At 38.3% G+C, this 17,843-nt stretch overlaps 1 protein-coding gene across 1 annotated transcript; it reads right to left on the bottom strand.

The window, feature by feature from the left end:
• Window positions 1-283: 283 nt before the first annotated feature.
• cratb (carnitine O-acetyltransferase b) lies at window positions 284-16,743 on the bottom strand. Its single transcript, XM_042012470.1, has 15 exons — window positions 16,370-16,743; window positions 15,798-16,022; window positions 14,602-14,720; window positions 14,054-14,107; window positions 11,883-12,048; window positions 8,939-9,113; window positions 7,432-7,522; window positions 7,099-7,186; window positions 6,911-7,011; window positions 5,930-6,049; window positions 4,430-4,552; window positions 3,260-3,395; window positions 3,091-3,153; window positions 2,869-3,006; window positions 284-1,119 (listed from the first exon to the last, which is right to left on the bottom strand). The coding sequence occupies exons 1-15, from the start codon at window positions 16,418-16,420 to the stop codon at window positions 916-918; spliced, it is 1,854 nt and encodes a 617-aa protein (XP_041868404.1). The 5' UTR covers window positions 16,421-16,743; the 3' UTR covers window positions 284-915.
• Window positions 16,744-17,843: the final 1,100 nt, after the last annotated feature.

Raw genomic sequence — 17,843 nt, 5'->3', positions numbered from 1 at the left:
AATTATTTATAAGTGCTAAAATGTTCAGTTATTCTTTTGTTGTTTTCCTGGTCTAGTTTTGAGTTAAGTTTCACAATCTTCTTTTTATCAATTAAAATAGATCCATGTTTAAGAATGTCAAATATATTTTCAAGTCTGCTGTATCCCTGCTTCGTGTCTTAGATAAAACAGCCCTCTAACATCTGCACCGAACACAAAGACTCAGGAGAGTACAAAATAGGCAATGCCCTCTACTTATCTTACTTTTCAGCCCCCCACACAAAACACACTGAAACAAGGACTGGTGATCATAGGCTTTATTAACCAATCCTACAGAAAAACTACACGACACGTCCCTCTGAGGAGCCAAACTTATATTCAAAATACATCCTGAAGTTAAGGTGATCTGAGCCCGGAACAGAAAACACCTGTCATTTCTTTAGACTAACACCAACACACACACACCTGCTCTATGTCCTTTGGTCCAATTAAAACACTCATGTTAACCTACAAAATCAAATGCTCCAAAAAGTGTTGATTAACTGAGTAAACATATCAAACATTTATTCTCAGTGGAAGGTACCAGAAGGCAGATGGTGATATCCTGAGGTGTAAAAGGAGTGGTGTCAGTTTAATGCTGGAGTGTCAGGTCGGCTTAAACCTTGTTTTTGCTTTCACTGTAATCGCAAGACGCCTTCAGATGAATCCACTGAAGCAGCCATTAAACAACTTGATCATGCAGAAAGATTTATTACTTTATGAAAAGCTTTAAAAAAGTATCAAAAGCATCTCAGAGCCAGAGTTTAGTTTTTCAGGCTCTTTCGGAATCAAAAGCTCTAATGAGGCATATCGAGATGTACATGACAACAAGAGCTGTACAAAATGTTTTACACAAACCTTTTTTTTTTTCTTTAAGATAAAGATGATGATGCAGCTCTACACAGTAGGCTGCAGCATCTCCTGCAGATGACACAAGGTGTCCCTCAGAGTGCGCGCTAACGTCTCTGCATTAGTTTCCTCGCAGCAGTTGAAGGCGGTGACAGAAAAGTGGACATGGTCTGCCTGGGGGTTGTAACACACAGCGTAACCGTCGGGAACGAGCGGCCCGAAACACATCACGCTGTCAGTGTTTGCAGGCACCTGAAGGGGAAAAAGTAAAAAAACTGATGAACAGAGAAGCAATGAAAATATAAGACTTTTGTAGAGAAGGATTAAAATTAAATTGACAATTTCAAATAAGTTTCACTGTTGATTTTGGACAAGAAATTCTGTCTAGGCTCATTTGGCAGGAGCCATAAAGCTTCCACATTTTATTATTTAATTAAAAAAAAAATCACCCAACTCATTTAGTCATCCTCATTTTCCACAAGTTTAACAAATTAGCAAAAAAAACAAAACAAAACAAAACAAAACAAAAACAAAAAAAAAAACAAAACAAAACATGTGGTTTTTCCATCTCACTGGATAGTACCGACTCAACTGAAAATGGTATCAGTCGTGCAGTTTTTCCTACTGTGGAAAACCCAAAACAAAAGAAAAGAAAAACATGCAGAACCCCACAGACAATGGAAGAGTCTGATGAGTGCTCCAGCACAGATCAATTTATTTCATCAGTAAAAAAAAAAAGGTCACTCATTCCAGAAGATCTTAGAAAAGCCTGTTTTCAATCCGGATTCTTCCATCTGTGAGTCTTAGTGGTATTTGTATTTCAGCCTTCTTTACCATGATTGTACTCACACACTTTCACAACTTGGCAACCGTTCTGGAATATGGAGGCATTGGAAGACAATGGTTCTCTAGTAGCTTTATTTTTGTTTTGGATTTAATTTACACCTTTTCCAGTCTTGTATCTCTGGACACTAACCCAGCCATGGACTAACTAAATCCCAACACAATAACTGTACACTGGTTGTTGCACGATTCCATATAGCTTTCCATTGCACTTCTGCATCATTGCTGGCCAATGTTGATGCTCCAACAGATATTTTGTTGTCATCTATGACAATGACAATAAATCCTGAAGTCTGGAGATCCTGCTAACAACTCTGCCTGGTTCCTGTCGGGGTCTCAGACCTAAACAGTTCACCTATTGTAAGATTGTTGCATCCATCTGAAAACCATGCAAACTTTTACATTTTATATTGGTCCATTTTACCCACGGTAACAAAGCTACTTATTAATTGTGTGCAACTGCATATAAGATGTAAACAATTTTAGATTTCCACCCTCCCTTATTAATAAAAAGCCCCCACAAATTGTTAAATTCATTAAGTCCAAGTTCATATGGACTGGAGTTAAAAATGTGCACAGAAATAAAGGTAAATTAAGAATACTTATCAAAAGTAAAAAAGTTTAATTTTATCTGACAGTTTTGGCAAAACTGCTGCCTCTTATGCTTGAAGAAGAAAATAAAGTGGAAATCCTCAACAATGACCAAGGAGACAACTTCTTTCCTCAGATTTCTCTCTCAAGGCTGCTTCTATCACCTAATTCTCTATTGAGACATCTTGTCTTACTTCACCCAGCTCAACAGAATTACCCTCTTGGTATCGTTTCAATATGAAATAGTATAAAGTTAAATCTGAATAAAATTCAAGAGTATTCGTCTACAGTTTAAAAAGTGTTTTGGAGCAACAAAATCAGGGAGATGAAAGCTGACCATAAAAATCAAATAAACCTAAAATAAACCTCAAGTCTGACTGATGTCGTCTGAACACAGAGAGGAGGTGCAGATCAACAGCTGGAAATTCCCCATTTGGAGAACATCACATGAACAAGAAAAAACATCAGTTAGAGAATTTCCATTGTTATATTTGCTCTTCCTGTTCCCACTTCCTGTTGAGCTACAGTGTAAATATCTTTTGTAGGAAATTTCTCCAACAAGCACACCTGTCCTGTTCGCAGCTTCCAGTGCGTTGCCAGACCGTAAGCCGTATCCATGAAGATTTTAGGAATGCTGAGTCCCTCCGTGATGGCCTGCAGCTTAAGCCCCAGCAGATGGCGATCAATGCCGTATCCCTTTAGTGCCTGAGCAGCAGCAGGAAGTAAAAAAAAAAAACACAATAAAAACAGCAGACTAAAGCAGATCATTGTGGTTTATTTGCTGCTTACCTGCGCAGTCAGAGCTGAATAGGCATCCACAGCTTCTGTGAACAGCTGGATTTTTGCTTCCCGCTGCAACAACATAACCAAAGCACAATGACCACACGCTTCAAAACATCTCACACCTGGATAACATGAACAGGCCAATAAAACACATTTGCTGAATACAAAGTCTCACCGATACAGATGGATCATCAAAGGCCAGAATGAATTTCAGCGTCTGATTTGTGGGCGAGCGGATGTATTCTGTCCTTCCTCTACGAAACATCCTCTGGGAGGCAATATCACAGGCTGGACAGACCTCATTGTGAACTCTGCAAGATTTAATTAAAAGGCTCAAAAGAGGGTCAACCACATGTAACTGGTTATTTCATATACGAGACTGGAAAGTTACAGTTTCTAATTAGCTGAGCCTTAAGGCAAAGTTTCTGTCCCCTCAGCTTACATTCCAACCCTCACCTTTAATTAGCAGCAGTCAAGGAAAGAATGAGCTTGCAAATACAACCAGCTACAAGGAGTCAGGATTAATGTTAGAGGAGCTCAGACACCCAGAGGGAGCTTGGATAAAAGGATTCTTTATATACCTGACTTCCACTGGCGTTTTTCTAAGCATGTCCAGTTGATTGGACAACGAGGGTGGATGAGGAGCACCCTGGAGAGATTAAACAACTCATCTGGAGCAGCTGGAAAACTTTACTGGGGGCTATCTTGTCCTGTTGCCAGTACAACTTCAGTATGAATGAGCAGGAAAAAAAGGATGAATGTTCAAACAAGGGTGCTGTGGGCTATCTGCAGAAACAAATAGATGACTTTCATTTCCAGAGGATTTTTCACACATTTGTGTGTCTACAAAAATCTTCTGAATACTTTTATATAGAATTTATTGTCAATATGAAATTCTAGTTACATAATCTTGTGCTTTACTTAAGGTCACTCTAGAAAATGTGAGAAATCACAATCTGAGACGACAGATTAAAAAAATATATATAACTAAAAGGGGATTCCACATTATATTTACAATTTCACAGCTGTTGCTCCTGAGCAGCTACAGCTGGAAGGAAGTAAATAATCTAAACAGAGAGAGGGGAACTATGTGTACAAGTCATCCTCAGTAACAAATACTACAAAATGAAAAGCTCCTTGTTCTCATTTGTTATAAAGACCTAAACAGAAAAAGAAAATAAAAAATAAAAAAATACATGAGAAAAAAATACCAAAAAATTTAATTGTAACTTTTTAAATGAATGTAGCTTTCTTGCTTCTTGTGTTGGTTTCAAAGAAAAAACATTAAAGAGACTTTAGATTTTAAACCTGCTGAAGTTTGTTTTAGGGATGTCCTGGTTCTGACCTGTAGTAGGCAAGCTGCAGAGCGACCTGGATGAAGGAGTTCGGACTCATGTTGTGCTTCTTGGGAAGCTCCTTGCCAAACTTCTTGAAGTTGAAGACATTGACATCAAGGTCGTTGATCAGTCTACAAGAAATATTAAAGATAAATTTAGACTCATGATTTGATTAATCTAAAGTCATAGCTCACAAACCAACCTGTAGACGGTTTTCAGACGGCTCTTGTTAGAGAAAAGATTTGATTAGGTCCCATGTTTGAAGGGATCAATACTTTGGTCTTAAATTTGTTATGTGTAACAAAATCAAAGGTCTATGACAGAAAATTTTAAAACATCATTAAAAACTGTGTTTCTACAGGTATCTAATCACTTTACTAAATTAATTTATGGCTTTACTCTCTTAAAATGTTCACTTGTGCAACCATTTAAAAAACTACAAGTACAGGCTTTGTCTGATAGGTGCTAGAGCACCGTCTGATATAAGTAACACCCCTTAATGGTATGTAAAAGAAGACAGTACCCATGTACAAAGTTTTCAACAAGTATCTGAGGCCACAGGATCCACTTGTATATAAAAATAAGTTTATAACTGGAAGAATTCAGGCTACTGTCCACCACTCAAAGGTGTGTTCGGTATTTTAAGTAATTTATTTTAAATATCGTTACCACTACAGGTGAGTCATTTTTACACACTGCACCTTTCAATAATCAGATTATGATTATTTTAAATTGTCATGTCTTTAGCCCATGTTTTATTTATTTACAATAATTAAAAGAAGCTGAAGTGACTGCGTGAACTATAAAGCAGACTGGACAAAAATACCATTTTTAGGGGCCTAATTTTGGACTTTTTCATTAATTAGGACCACCAGGACATTAATGAGAAGTATATAGAAGCTTCTACACAAGTTTTAAAGCAGTTCTAAGCATATTTAAATCTTTTTTTTATATAATAAATGTGTAGATATTGCAATAAATCTAACTTAAACAATAACTGTTATTTTCGCACATACATAAAAACATATCAATAAGTAATTGTTTGCAACTACATTGTCGTGTTCAAGTTAATTAGCTTAAAAAGCTGGCCAAAACTTTCCTTATAATGTAATATCAATCAGCACAGCCACATTTTGGTAGCAGAATCAACATTTATCTTGTTTATATCCACAGAGAAAAATGTTTATTTCCATGAGAGAAAACAGTTTTAACACTGAACTTAGATGTCAGCAGTTAAATGATTTATGAACCCAACAAAATTACAGAGAACTCGGAAAATTCCTGTTTAGGCTGTGGTCATGAAAGCACTGGATGAACGGAGATATGACTTTCAATAAGCAAATGATGTTTTTTCAAGGTTACATAAACAGAGACATGGAGAAGACGGATGTGTTTACAGTCTGAGGGCTTTACCTCAGAGCTGCAGAGGTTCGCTGAAGTCAGTGTTAACATTTGCTCCGCCCTCATCATGACAACACATGTACTGAGTGAGTAAACAGGAGCCTTACATGTCGAGGTTCTGCTTCGCCTGCTCTATGTCCCGCTTGATCTCCCTGTCTATGTGGAAGTAAAGCTTCTTGGGCATTGGTAGAGGAACCAGCGGAGCTCTTTTAGGGTCTGGTTTCTCGCTGTGGACAAAAAAAGAAATAAATATTAATAGGTGGGACTATGAAGTAGAAATGAAGCCCACCTGGACCCTATTTTCTGTATCATAGCCATTTCAACAAACCCTTTGTTTACAAGGAGTAATCACTTTGTAATTTAGCCAAATCTGTTTACAGTTGCTCTGCAAAGACACATTAGCTGCAGCTTTAGGCCCTCCTACATAGAAACTTGATCTAACAGGATGTTTCAAAAGCTAACAGACAAGTTTAAAGGTCAGTCATATCCACATATGACATCTACTACAAACAAAAACCCTATATATTCTTCTTACTGGTAAGAATAACTAATATAAAACATGACTGCTTGACTACAGATGGTCAAGATCCACTGTGAGACTGTATTTAGACACAATCCTAAATCATCAGTAACAAAATGGATTCTGGATACCTGGTTGCATCTAGCATAGAGACTATGCACAACCAATGCAATCGACAAGCAGACAAAGTCATTTAATCACTTGTAGCAGCAGATTTTTGTGTCTTTATCTCAACATTTCCTTCTAAGTGTAGAGATAACCTAACTTAGCCTGGTTAGCATTGTCACTGTTATTAGTCGTCATCTGAACAGAACTTCTGTGGGTTTTTATTAAGATGCTCAATTTCTGAACAGCGACAATGGACATATGCTACTATAATGTAAATAGGAAGTGTTTTCTCACTTATTTCAACTTGAACAAATTTATATCATGTAACTACTGATCTAACATTTTGATTAACTTCAACTGATGTTGGTTTTATGGTTTAATGACTGACCCATAAACAAATCCCACTAGCATTAATGGTTATTAAACATATAATCACCCCAATAATGACTCTTGATCTTACCAATACTCCAGGATGTGATGCAGCAGGTTTGTGATGGGCGGACCCTCAGCTGTGGCCTGCTCATACAGGAGACCCCATGAACCATCCTCACCCACCACAAACTGTTCAACAAACACACAAGAGTCAGACCACAGTGAATGCAGCATCCGTCTTTCTAATTAAAGCTTGTCAAATGACATTTTTTCCACCTGCAGCGTTTTGTCAAACCAGCGGTTTCCGCTGTTGGAGAAAGTCCCGCCTCCGTGGAGCACCTGGGCTGCCTTGCGGCTGGCGTACCTGTCAATCAAAGTAGGAACAGCCTCCATTAAAAAGGTGGTTCACCCCAAGATTATTCAAGATCTCAGACATTGGAGTATCTACAATCTGTAGATACTGTTTAAATACAGGAAGTGGCAATTGTTCACTACTGCCAAATGTCAACAGATGACACAATGATATCTACAGAGGGAGGATTGCACAACAATCAAACTTTAGCAAACATAGAAATACCTGAGGGTGTGTATGTGTGTGTGTGTACATACTTCTCATCTGATATCCTCATGACTGGAGAGTCCAGACACAAGGAGAAAAGTCCCGTCTCTATCATCCGCACTGACTCCTGGTTAAGTTTGTCTAAAGAGAAACAGAAAGAAACAAAAAGGAAATAAAAACCAAGTGTTTACAATTTAAACTTACATTCAAGCCCCCAAAACAGCCTTTTTGCTGGCACACACCTTGAATAAGTTTGTCACTATGTATATGTTTAACTGCAAAATACACACATCTACCACCATATTAAGATAACAATTCCAGTGTTGAGTATTGTGTGGACTTTTGTTATCTTTTTCTGGAATTAAAATGCATTCAAAATGGGAAAGAAGTAACTATCCAACAGGTTTTAGTTGCTTCCCTGCTTCAACACACCCGATTCAGATGAAGCAGATTTCCTCAACACCATGTTATAAAGGTTCTGCACAACCCTGTTGGCCAGTAATTTGGGCCAACCATAATGATTTGCTTGGGACAGATAACTAGAGTTTATGTTTTTCATACACTTCACATTTTCTGATGACCAGACAGTGGGTAATAGTTGGTACTGGTAACTTAAGTTTGTTTCTGTAACTTAAGTTTTTACTGATTTCTTCTTTACTGAAATCATTTTAGGCTTCAGATTTGTTCTAATGTGTTTTTTTTTTCTCTGTAGAAACACACGTGTTGTGTTTCTATAACTGCAGCACGTGTTGTCAGATCCATGTTGCATTAATTTGCTTGTGGCTGCAGTGTTGTTGTTTTTTAAGTCACTGTACATTTAACTTGACAGTAAGTCTGAACCTTGAGTTAAAATCAGAGTAAGAGACACTACAAATCCTCAAACCACTTCACTGTTCCCCAACAATCTGTGCTGTGTCTTTGTGTTATTGAGTTTCTACATGTGTGACAACAAGGTGAGCAAACCCAACATGTGAAATGATAAACTGATACTGAAACAATCTCACTAATTACAATGAAAATTCCTCCGATTTACAAGAGAAAGTGGGTTCTATTTGAAGGTCGCTCTGCCATAATCCGGGATCGTCTTTCATTAGCTCCAACTACAAAAGTACCAAAAGTTTCGAAGCATGCTCCAGTACGACCCCTAAATAAGCTAAAAAGGCTAAAATTACTTTGTGAATGGTAGGTTTTCAGTCTCAGAGCTGAAACGTTTGTGTGGAACTAAACATGAAAGTAAAAGGAAAGGGATAGCTCTGACGTTGACACCTGAAAACAATTCGTCTCATGAGCTGCATTCTTGAAAAGAAAGAACAGGGAAAAACTGTGCTATCTTTGCATCACACTGAATTTTTCTGCAGTACGTGCATTTAAAAGAAGCCCTTTCACACTCTGGACTTTCCAACAAAATGCTAAAGAAGTGGGATTAGCTGTACTAGCTTGTTTGTAATCAATGGCTTAAAACTTGTAAAGCTAACAAAATTCCAATAAACCAACAAAGCATAGTATTAAATTCAACACGGACACATTTTGTAGGTGTGTGTGTGGTTAAGATTCCACCTCTCAGCAGCCGGTTGTAAGCCTCTCCCCAGGTATGACGATGCTCGCTGGTCAGGATGCCCATCGGCTCTTTGTCGGTCTTCCAGGACTGAGACCTGATCCTCAGCAGCTGCCCGTGGATCTGACTCTCTGTCATCCGCGAGCCGTCACTGTTATAAACTTCCAGCTGGAAGAACTAGAAGCAGGAGGAACATGGTTTAAGGATGAGATTTTCAGAAGTGGAAAGATGTTAGAAAGAAAAACTTCCATGGTAAAAATGAACTTGTAAAACCATCCCCTGAACACTGTTGGGTTTAGCCATTTTTTTTTGTAGTCAAAATTTACTGAATGACAAACTGATTAACAAAGATTTGACATTCATAATATTACAACCGGCTTACAAAGAATAAGAAAGCAAACGTTACTCCCAGTGGAGCTAAAGCTGAAATAATCTTTAAGAAGTGTTTTCAAGTTGTTGTTTCCATAGTTTGCAACATGATTATAAACTATAAAAGACCCCTGGCAGTGTCTCCCCAACCAATATATTAGGGAGGTGCATCCCTCATAAAATGCATTTGTGACTGGTCTGAAGTGTTTACTGAATCTACAGTTATGATTGTAGCCTTGAATGGTATACATCATTCAAATCGCAAGAATCTTAGCTTCCCAATGGTGTATACCATATTAAAATCGACCAATAACTTAATAATAATAATAATAATAATAATAATTCTGGGAACTTCAGCTCTGCATTTACCCCTCTGTTGTACTACAAAGCAGTGGGCTGCCATGTTTTGGTGCATGGAGAGCAGATGTGGGGGGTTGATGGCCTGGCTCAGGGGCCCACAGTGGCTCAAATTGGCTCAAAAGCCTTCTCCTTTCACCATCTTTTAGGAGTACAAAATAAAAATCCAGTAAAAAACAGAACTGAAAGACTTTTAGCTGCCAGCGAGTTTACAAGCAGTGATACTTGTCAAGAGAAGCTCCATTATTATTTAAATACTGATCATGTTAAGTACTTTTTAATGTAAAGAAAGAAACTATATATATATATATATATATATATATATATAAAACAACTCTCTCATACTGCTGTTACACATTGATGCAGCAAATCCAGCAGGCAAATTATTACTGGGAAAACGTACTGGAGTCTTAGAAGAGTAACTCAGACATGAGACATGCAGCATTATCAGCTTCATTAAAGCAAACTCAGTCATTCAAACAGTCGCTGCCCTTCTTTTAAAATTCCTCTCCTTTAACTAAAAAATATCTGTGGAAGTGACCGAAAAAAACACGATATACAAAGGAAGTATTGGCCATTCAAGACTGAACTGGGGATCAAGTTAGTCTTTATGGAGTCACTGCATCTGACTGATGGCTGTGTAAAACAGTGGTGGCTGTTAGATAGTAGCAGCTGAAAATACCACCTTTAAGTCATTTTAAGCTCGTTTAGAATTCAATGTTACACTTGTTAGGATTTAATTACACTACAGTTGTTATCAGCTTGAGAAAACGGGAGGACTTTGCATTGTCCCAGCTGTCAGAAGGGTTAGCAGACCACCAATGTGTTATCTTGGGGGTTGTGGCATAAAAAGTTTGGGAACCACTGCACTAGAGCATCTTTTGGGATGTGGTGAAACAGGAGAATCTCATCGTGGATGTGCAGCAACTATGTGATGCTCTATTGTCAATAAGAACCAAAATCTCTGAGGAATATTTCCAACGCCTTGTTGAATCTAGGTCATAAAGAATTAAAGCAGTTCTGAAGGCAAAAGGGGTCCAACCCGGTACTAGCCAGGTGTACCTAATAAAGTGGCTGATGAGTGCAAGTTTCTAAGTCCAGCTTAGTCAGATTGCCACCAGATCACTGAAAGCATCTGATAAGGGTTATGTGTTATTATTATTAGCTTGTTGCTTTATTTATGTTTAATCCTTTACTGCTATTTCAATGTGAAACAATATCACTGATGCTTCATAGTAACATAAATCACCTTTAAATTTATGCACAAAGAGGCGATTTCAGCATTGTGCTCCCTCAATTGTTCCAAATCTACAACTTACCCATTAACGTCGTCTTTAGACATGAACTGATGAGGTGCAAAAATACATTTAGTTCATGTCCTGATACATTTAGAAAACCATGTCATCCATACCCTCGAATAGGAGCTTATTACTAACATCAGTACAGACAACTGGAAATACGAGCAGTCTGACCTTGGGATAATTTCAACAGATAACCAATGGGACTGTCTTCATCTTTATCCTCTAAACATGGCTTAACACGGCTGACACCGGTGCACAGAGTTCACCTAACTAAAGCCAGATTGGCAAAGATTTATCTGAACGCTGAGCGGCCAGCGACGCGCTGAGCATAAAGGCAGGCCAAGAGCATTAATGTGCCGGCAGTGCCCAAGTATCTCCACCTTCTGGATAAGTTTTTTTAAAGCTTTTAGTGAGATGTTTGGAATCTGATTGGACCCTGACCCAGTTAGTGACCTCTCTTATTTTAACATCAAAGGAACCCCATTCTCTCCTGGCAAATAAAACCAGAGCTGTCAGAGTTCATTACACTCCGGGCAAGACATTTGATCCTGAGACAGAAGCAATATGCTCCTTCATCCCTCCCTTGCTCAGTGGGTCAAGGATATTCTGTCTCAAAACAAACATTTAGGATTCCTCTTTAGTCCTTTGGTAAAGAGTAGAGCTTACACCATAATAACGCTGCCCACTACCTCCACTTATATACATATGTTTTGGGTGATTGGTAGAATGGAAAAACTGACTTAAATATTAGCTAATTAGAGCCCATTTTGTATACAAAGAATAAACTAAATTTTTTAACAAAGTATATATGCATCTGGTAGTTTTGTGGGTTAAAAACTAAAGAAAGAAATCAATAAATGAGCAAAACAATTAATAAAAAGGAAAAAACCAAAGGCTGACTGCTGACAGCACCTCCCACCTGGTAGTTCCTGACCACTGTGATGTGTGTTGGCGAGCGTCGAGTGTTGCCATAGTGGGCGACGTAGTCATGCTTGGGGCCGGGGATCCTGCAGGAAGAGAAGAGGAGCGGGTAGAGCTCCATGCACAGAGGCTTCCTTCGCATGTACTCGACCTGCAGCTGCCCACTGACAGAAGCAAAGAGGAAAACATGCCCCTGTTAATATTTACATTGCTTTAATAAAAAATGTTATAACAACAGAAAAGATGAGAGCTGTCATATCACCATATGTACATATCAATACTAAAAGCATGTAAACATTCAAGATTCAAACCACGGCTGCTACAAACGCTCTGATTTGTCCAACTGTGTATCACTAAACACACTCATATGCAATTACTGTATTTTCTGTATGTTGGGGAAATGATATGACAAAATAATACTTCCCAACATGGATACATGAAATGATCTGTGTCTAATCTTTTATAACACTGTGACAAAAAAATCCTTGTAAGGGATTACAGTGTGGGGTTAATATTAGAGTTATTATTTTGTAGACTTCTGTTCACTACAATAAATTCCATATTTACTTCAAACTTAAACCAATAACCACTTCTGAAAATAGAAGCTATCCTATCTGCCCAAAATCCTATAAGAAAAACTTCTTTAACACACAGCTGTTGACAAATGATATCCTTCTGCACCAGGAATCCAAGCTTCAGACCTGAAACGCATTGCAATCACTGTATGGTGCAGCCATTTTTTTTAAACTATCCAAGACACTGTTGATCATGGTATCTAGTTAAATATACTGGCTTTTGTTAGTTTGAATGGGTCCCATCTCAGCTAACTCAAATGTTCTCTCTCAGAGTTTCTCTTTGAGTAGTTTGGTAAAGGCATCCCACAGGGATCAATATTAGGTCCACTGCTACAATATGCTCAATACAACCTTTTTCTTTCTTGTTTTGTCCCTCTTTGCACAGTCATGCAGGCTGGAGTTAGACACTGAAGACTTCAATTGTATTTCTGAGGATATCTTTATTTGACTTGATGAGCATGGTGTTTGGGGGTTAACTTAATGGCTGTAGCTGTAAGGGTGGCTGTAGCTCAGGAGGAAGAGCAGTCGTTTTGATTCCAGGCTTCCCCTGACTACATGTCCAAGTGCCCATGGACAAGTCACTGAACCCCAAACTACCTCCCGGTCGTTGTCTATCGGGGTATGAATGTGTGTTTTAGAGCAAAGTACTTAGTACATAACTATTTAAGTTCTGTCTGAATGAGTGTGTGAAGTGGTTGGACTGGTCAACATTACTAGAAAAGTGCTATACAAGTATGTCCATTTACGATTAATAGTGCAGCAGTTGTTTGATGTGTCATGCAGAGTTACTGGCTTTTATTCATACTACCCATTTGTTACACAGCCTTCCTTTAGCTGTGAGCATCTGCTTATTAAACTCTCTTCTGTCTACAAATCTCAAGTAATCACCCTGCAAACAAAAAGGATTTAGCATAAAAACAGAAGGACCCCAGAGTTCAGTGCAGTAGATTAAACAAGAAAACAAAATAGTAGAGAAACAAAGTCTTCCATGTAGAAGTTAAATTCAGACAAACACTTGAAATTGTAATAATGGGTTAACAAAACCATTATAAAGCCTGATTTAGTACTAATCTGCAGTCTGTTTACTTCTGATACTGGGGTATAACCCACCCCAACATTCCTGATCAGGTTCCAGTCGCAGGCTGCAGATACTGTTACCATCAGAGCAAATATATTTAGACTCAGATTAACTTAATACTGCACAGAAGCACCAGGTGACACCAGCTGGGTGAAATTCAACAACACAAAAATAGAAACAAGTGGCAGAAACGCTGCTGGAGCATCACTGACGTATCTGAACAAATGGCAACAAAACTGTTGTTAATTTAGTTGACAAATAAAGGCCACATTTAATATCAAGGTATATATATATATATATATATATATATATATACATATATATATATATATATATATATATATATATATATATATTCCTTTTATTAAATATGGGGACAGGTTTGGGATGTGGTGGCTGATAAGTGTTTTAATATCTGTTCTTTTGAAAAACAGTTTTCATTAATAAATAATGTAATAACTGATTAAGTTTTAGAAATAAAGTTAAATTGAATTAACTAAAATTGAAAAGACTCACGTGTCCATTCTGTTCTTAAAGTCAAGAACTGCTGCTATCAGTTTAGATGCGAACCTGGGAAGAAACAAACATATTTTTGTTATGATGGACAGATTTTCTGTTTCAAAGAACAACAACAAACATAAATTTCACATTTAGAGAACAAAGAAATCACACGTGAGTTAAAGCAAACTCTTTCCTCATTTCTACCCAGACCCACCACCACCCCACCCCGTGCTCACCCCGGGATTTAACTTTTTCCAGAAATGATGACACTGATGTTTACGTCATGACATTGTTTTTATTTATTTTTAAAAAATCAGTAAGCATGTGGCCTTCACTGATGAGTCACGCTATTATGATCTGACCCTTCGTCCAGGGGGTGGACATCTGAAATCTGGACAGACGTGGTCAAAAAGTTAAAAGTTGTGAAGGACTCATCCGTCACATCTCTTTATTTTTAAACAAAACCACCAACTCATCAGCGGACTGTTCGTATCAAATAGAAAGTCTCTTCCACGTCATTTCACAAACTAACATCATCTCCTCTGTTTCAGTAGTGGACTCACACTAACTGGCTCCTCCAGTCATTATAATCTCTTCTGGGCAGAGAGATGGCCGGGCTGGAGTGCACGGGCAGAGGCTGTCTGCTCTCCAGGTACGCCCACTGAACCCACCAGTCCGTGATCTGCAGGAGACACACAACGACACACAAATCAGCTCTGAACGTCTAAGTTAGATCTCACAAGTGAAACAAAGTTTAAGAAAAACTTCACTCCAGTCCTGCTTGTTTTTATTTTTGCTGCAGCAATGTCTGAGAAATATGGTAGAAAACTAAAACTTAGAAAAAGAAAGATATGACTTATCTTTGGTCTTAGGTTTACTTTTCCTCTCTGTTGCAGTGATGTTTTAATGTTTACACTGCTCTGTTTACTTGCTTCTTCTGCATCAAATGTTTTTACTTGTTTCTTCTTGCCTATGTTGTTATGTAAAGGACTTCACACAGGTTTCAATAAGCTGCGATATAAATAAAAATGCAGTATAATCATCCATTTTAATTGATTAAGAACTGGATTTTAACAATGATCTTTAACCAAAAACAGACAGTGTTGTAATGCTGATTTTCATTCATTTACTTTGCTCTAACTTTAACTCCTAAACACCAAACCTTCAGGTTTTTAGGAGGCTGTTAAAGAAACCCTTAAGTGTGAAAAACACCTAAACAAATATTTATATATCTTATCATTTTCTTATTTTTTTATATATGCATTCAGTTTGACTAGAAATTAAGCGCTGTTGCACATTTAAGTCATAAAGCCAGAAAAGTCATTTTTTAAATGAATAATTTTTTTTTTTATAGATTTACCTTTAAATAAAAAAGGAATAAATAATCCATTTACAACAGGTTCTTGGTCCAAGTTCCTTTAGTGTGTTTTCATGCCTGACTTCTGGTCAAACCCCCAAACTATTAAGATTTTAGTTTAAATATTCATATAAATAAACTGATCAATACATTTTATCCTGACTTAAAGTATGTGATATTATGATAATCTTTGGGTTATTGTTTTTAATTATCTTAAGATGGGGATCAGCTCTTTTAATAACCTGTTTTTAAAAATGGATTTGTTTTCAATCTTTTGCTTTTCTTATAAGAAGTGAGTTTTCTTTGGAAGGGGCAATATTTTGTGCATTACTGTACTAATATGTCCACCAACGGGCCACCATATCCCCCTCAAACATCTGTCTTTCACATAATGACACACACCCAGTTCCTGGTTTGTCTGGCTCTCCTCTCCAGCCCCTCCTGCAACTGTGGTCCCAGACCACCCGGTCTTCCGAACTCATGCACCATCCTCCGGGTGTGGCTGAGCTCCTCTGGGGGCAACAAGGGTTCTAGCGCCCTCAGATAGCCCTGAAGGGTCTGGGCCAAAGGGGGCACTGGCTGGGGAGGCACTGTGGAGAAGAAACAAGTTTCCTGCCTCAAGGAAACCTGTAACAAGAGAGGAACGATGAAAGATTTCTGCAGAGTGGAGAGAACAATTCACTGTTATGCTCTGGAAAGTCGACAGAAGACATGATGAAATCCAACTAAATGTTTGTGCTCTATTGACTTCCACTGTAGTTTGACCAAACGCCAATAAGAACCAGGGCGAGACCACGGGGCATACCAAAATAGGAAGTGAAGAGGATATGATAGTGGAAATTAGACCCGCTTCTCTTCAATAAGAGCTATGTTGTTGTAATACATACACCGTTTTGTCTGCGAGAATGGAGGCCAGTGGGTCGACAATTACAGCTTTTTAAGCGTGTCAAAAACTCTACAAACAAAAGACTCACCCGAGACAGCCATGCTCTGCAGGTTCTCGAGTGAATATTCCAGAAAATCATTTTCCTCACTTCAAAAATCCGCTCCGTGTTGAATTACTGACACAATAAGCACCTTCGCCTTTATGTTCCAAGAAGTTTTGCAGCCAGCTCAGCGTCAGATCGCCAAAATGAAGCACTGACCTCCTCCTACTTCTCCATGATGGACGTACAACAGGGCCCTCATCGCTCGAGAGAAAAAAGTTTGAAATAATAAATATTTTGGGGCGAAGTGCAGAAAAACAACACGCGGCCACCTCCTAGATACGTTCCTTCGAACAGCGAGCGAGCATGCAGTAACTCACGTACTGGACAGAAGCTACAGGACTGCTGCACACGTGCTGACGTAAAGTGTTTCCGTAAACAGCGACGTGACTGAGTAGGGTACTCAGGGTGCAGTACCTCATCTGTCCACAGGGTGTCGTTGTTATGCGACAAAAGGGAACTAAAAACAATAAAACACGAAAAACAGCAGCAGGAGCAAGCTATATAATAAATGAATCGATAACACAGGTAAAACATCTAGAACCTTGCAGATTCTATATTTTAAAGGCTTTTTGTTGTTTTAGAGACACGATCAGCTAAAGGTAACAATTTCACAAAATATATATGGAGAAATTATAATTAAACAAAATTCATTAACTTGTGTAGGAAAATCTTTCTAAATTTTAAATCAATATGAGTGGTTTGGTGCTACATAAGGGATAACAAAAATAAAAAATTTTAATTGAATGATTAAACAACAATTTAAAAATGTAAAGTTGTCCTGCAGCAATGGAGGGTGATCAAACCTTGAAAGCTGGTGCAGGTTTTCCAACTTTGTTGGATTACTCACAACCCCCTCTGTCTGCATAAATGCAGTGTTTGAACACACTGTGGTACCATACCCTTGTGAGCATCAATTGAACAGTATTGTACTGTAGAAAGTAGCCTGTTGCTACAGAAATAGCAAGAAAAGGGTAATTAACAATGGAGGGGAGACAGACCACCATAAGACTTAAAAATGTAGGTATTTCCTACTGAGAAATTCCAAAGAAAGTCAAGGTGTCAGTGAGTACAGCTTCCTTCACTATCAGAAGGCAGTCAGAAACTGGGGCAAACCCTGACAGGAAGAGATCTGGCAGGCGCAAAGCCACAACTGAGTCAGAGGACAAGTTTCTGAGAGTTAACAGCTTGCGTGATAGGCGGCTCACAGCTTAATAGTGGTCGTAGTAAGCAAGTCTCAGTTTCAACTATGAAGAGAAGACTTCAAGCTGCAGGTTTGACAGGACAAGCTGAAGCGAGAAGGTCATTGCTAAGACGTCACAATAAGACAAAAGGCTTGCCTGGGCCAAGAAACACTGCAACTGGACTGAAAGAAGGAATTATGGACTGAATAATCAAAATTTGAAATCTTCAGTTTATCGCACAGGATCTTTGTACGGCGTTGAGTAGGGGAAAGGATGGT

The sequence above is a fragment of the Melanotaenia boesemani genome, chromosome 17 (genome assembly GCF_017639745.1).
Source record: "Melanotaenia boesemani isolate fMelBoe1 chromosome 17, fMelBoe1.pri, whole genome shotgun sequence".
In the NCBI taxonomy this organism is placed as follows: domain Eukaryota; kingdom Metazoa; phylum Chordata; class Actinopteri; order Atheriniformes; family Melanotaeniidae; genus Melanotaenia; species Melanotaenia boesemani.
Note: the sequence above shows the minus strand (reverse complement) of the source record. Positions and strands in the feature narration are given on the sequence as shown.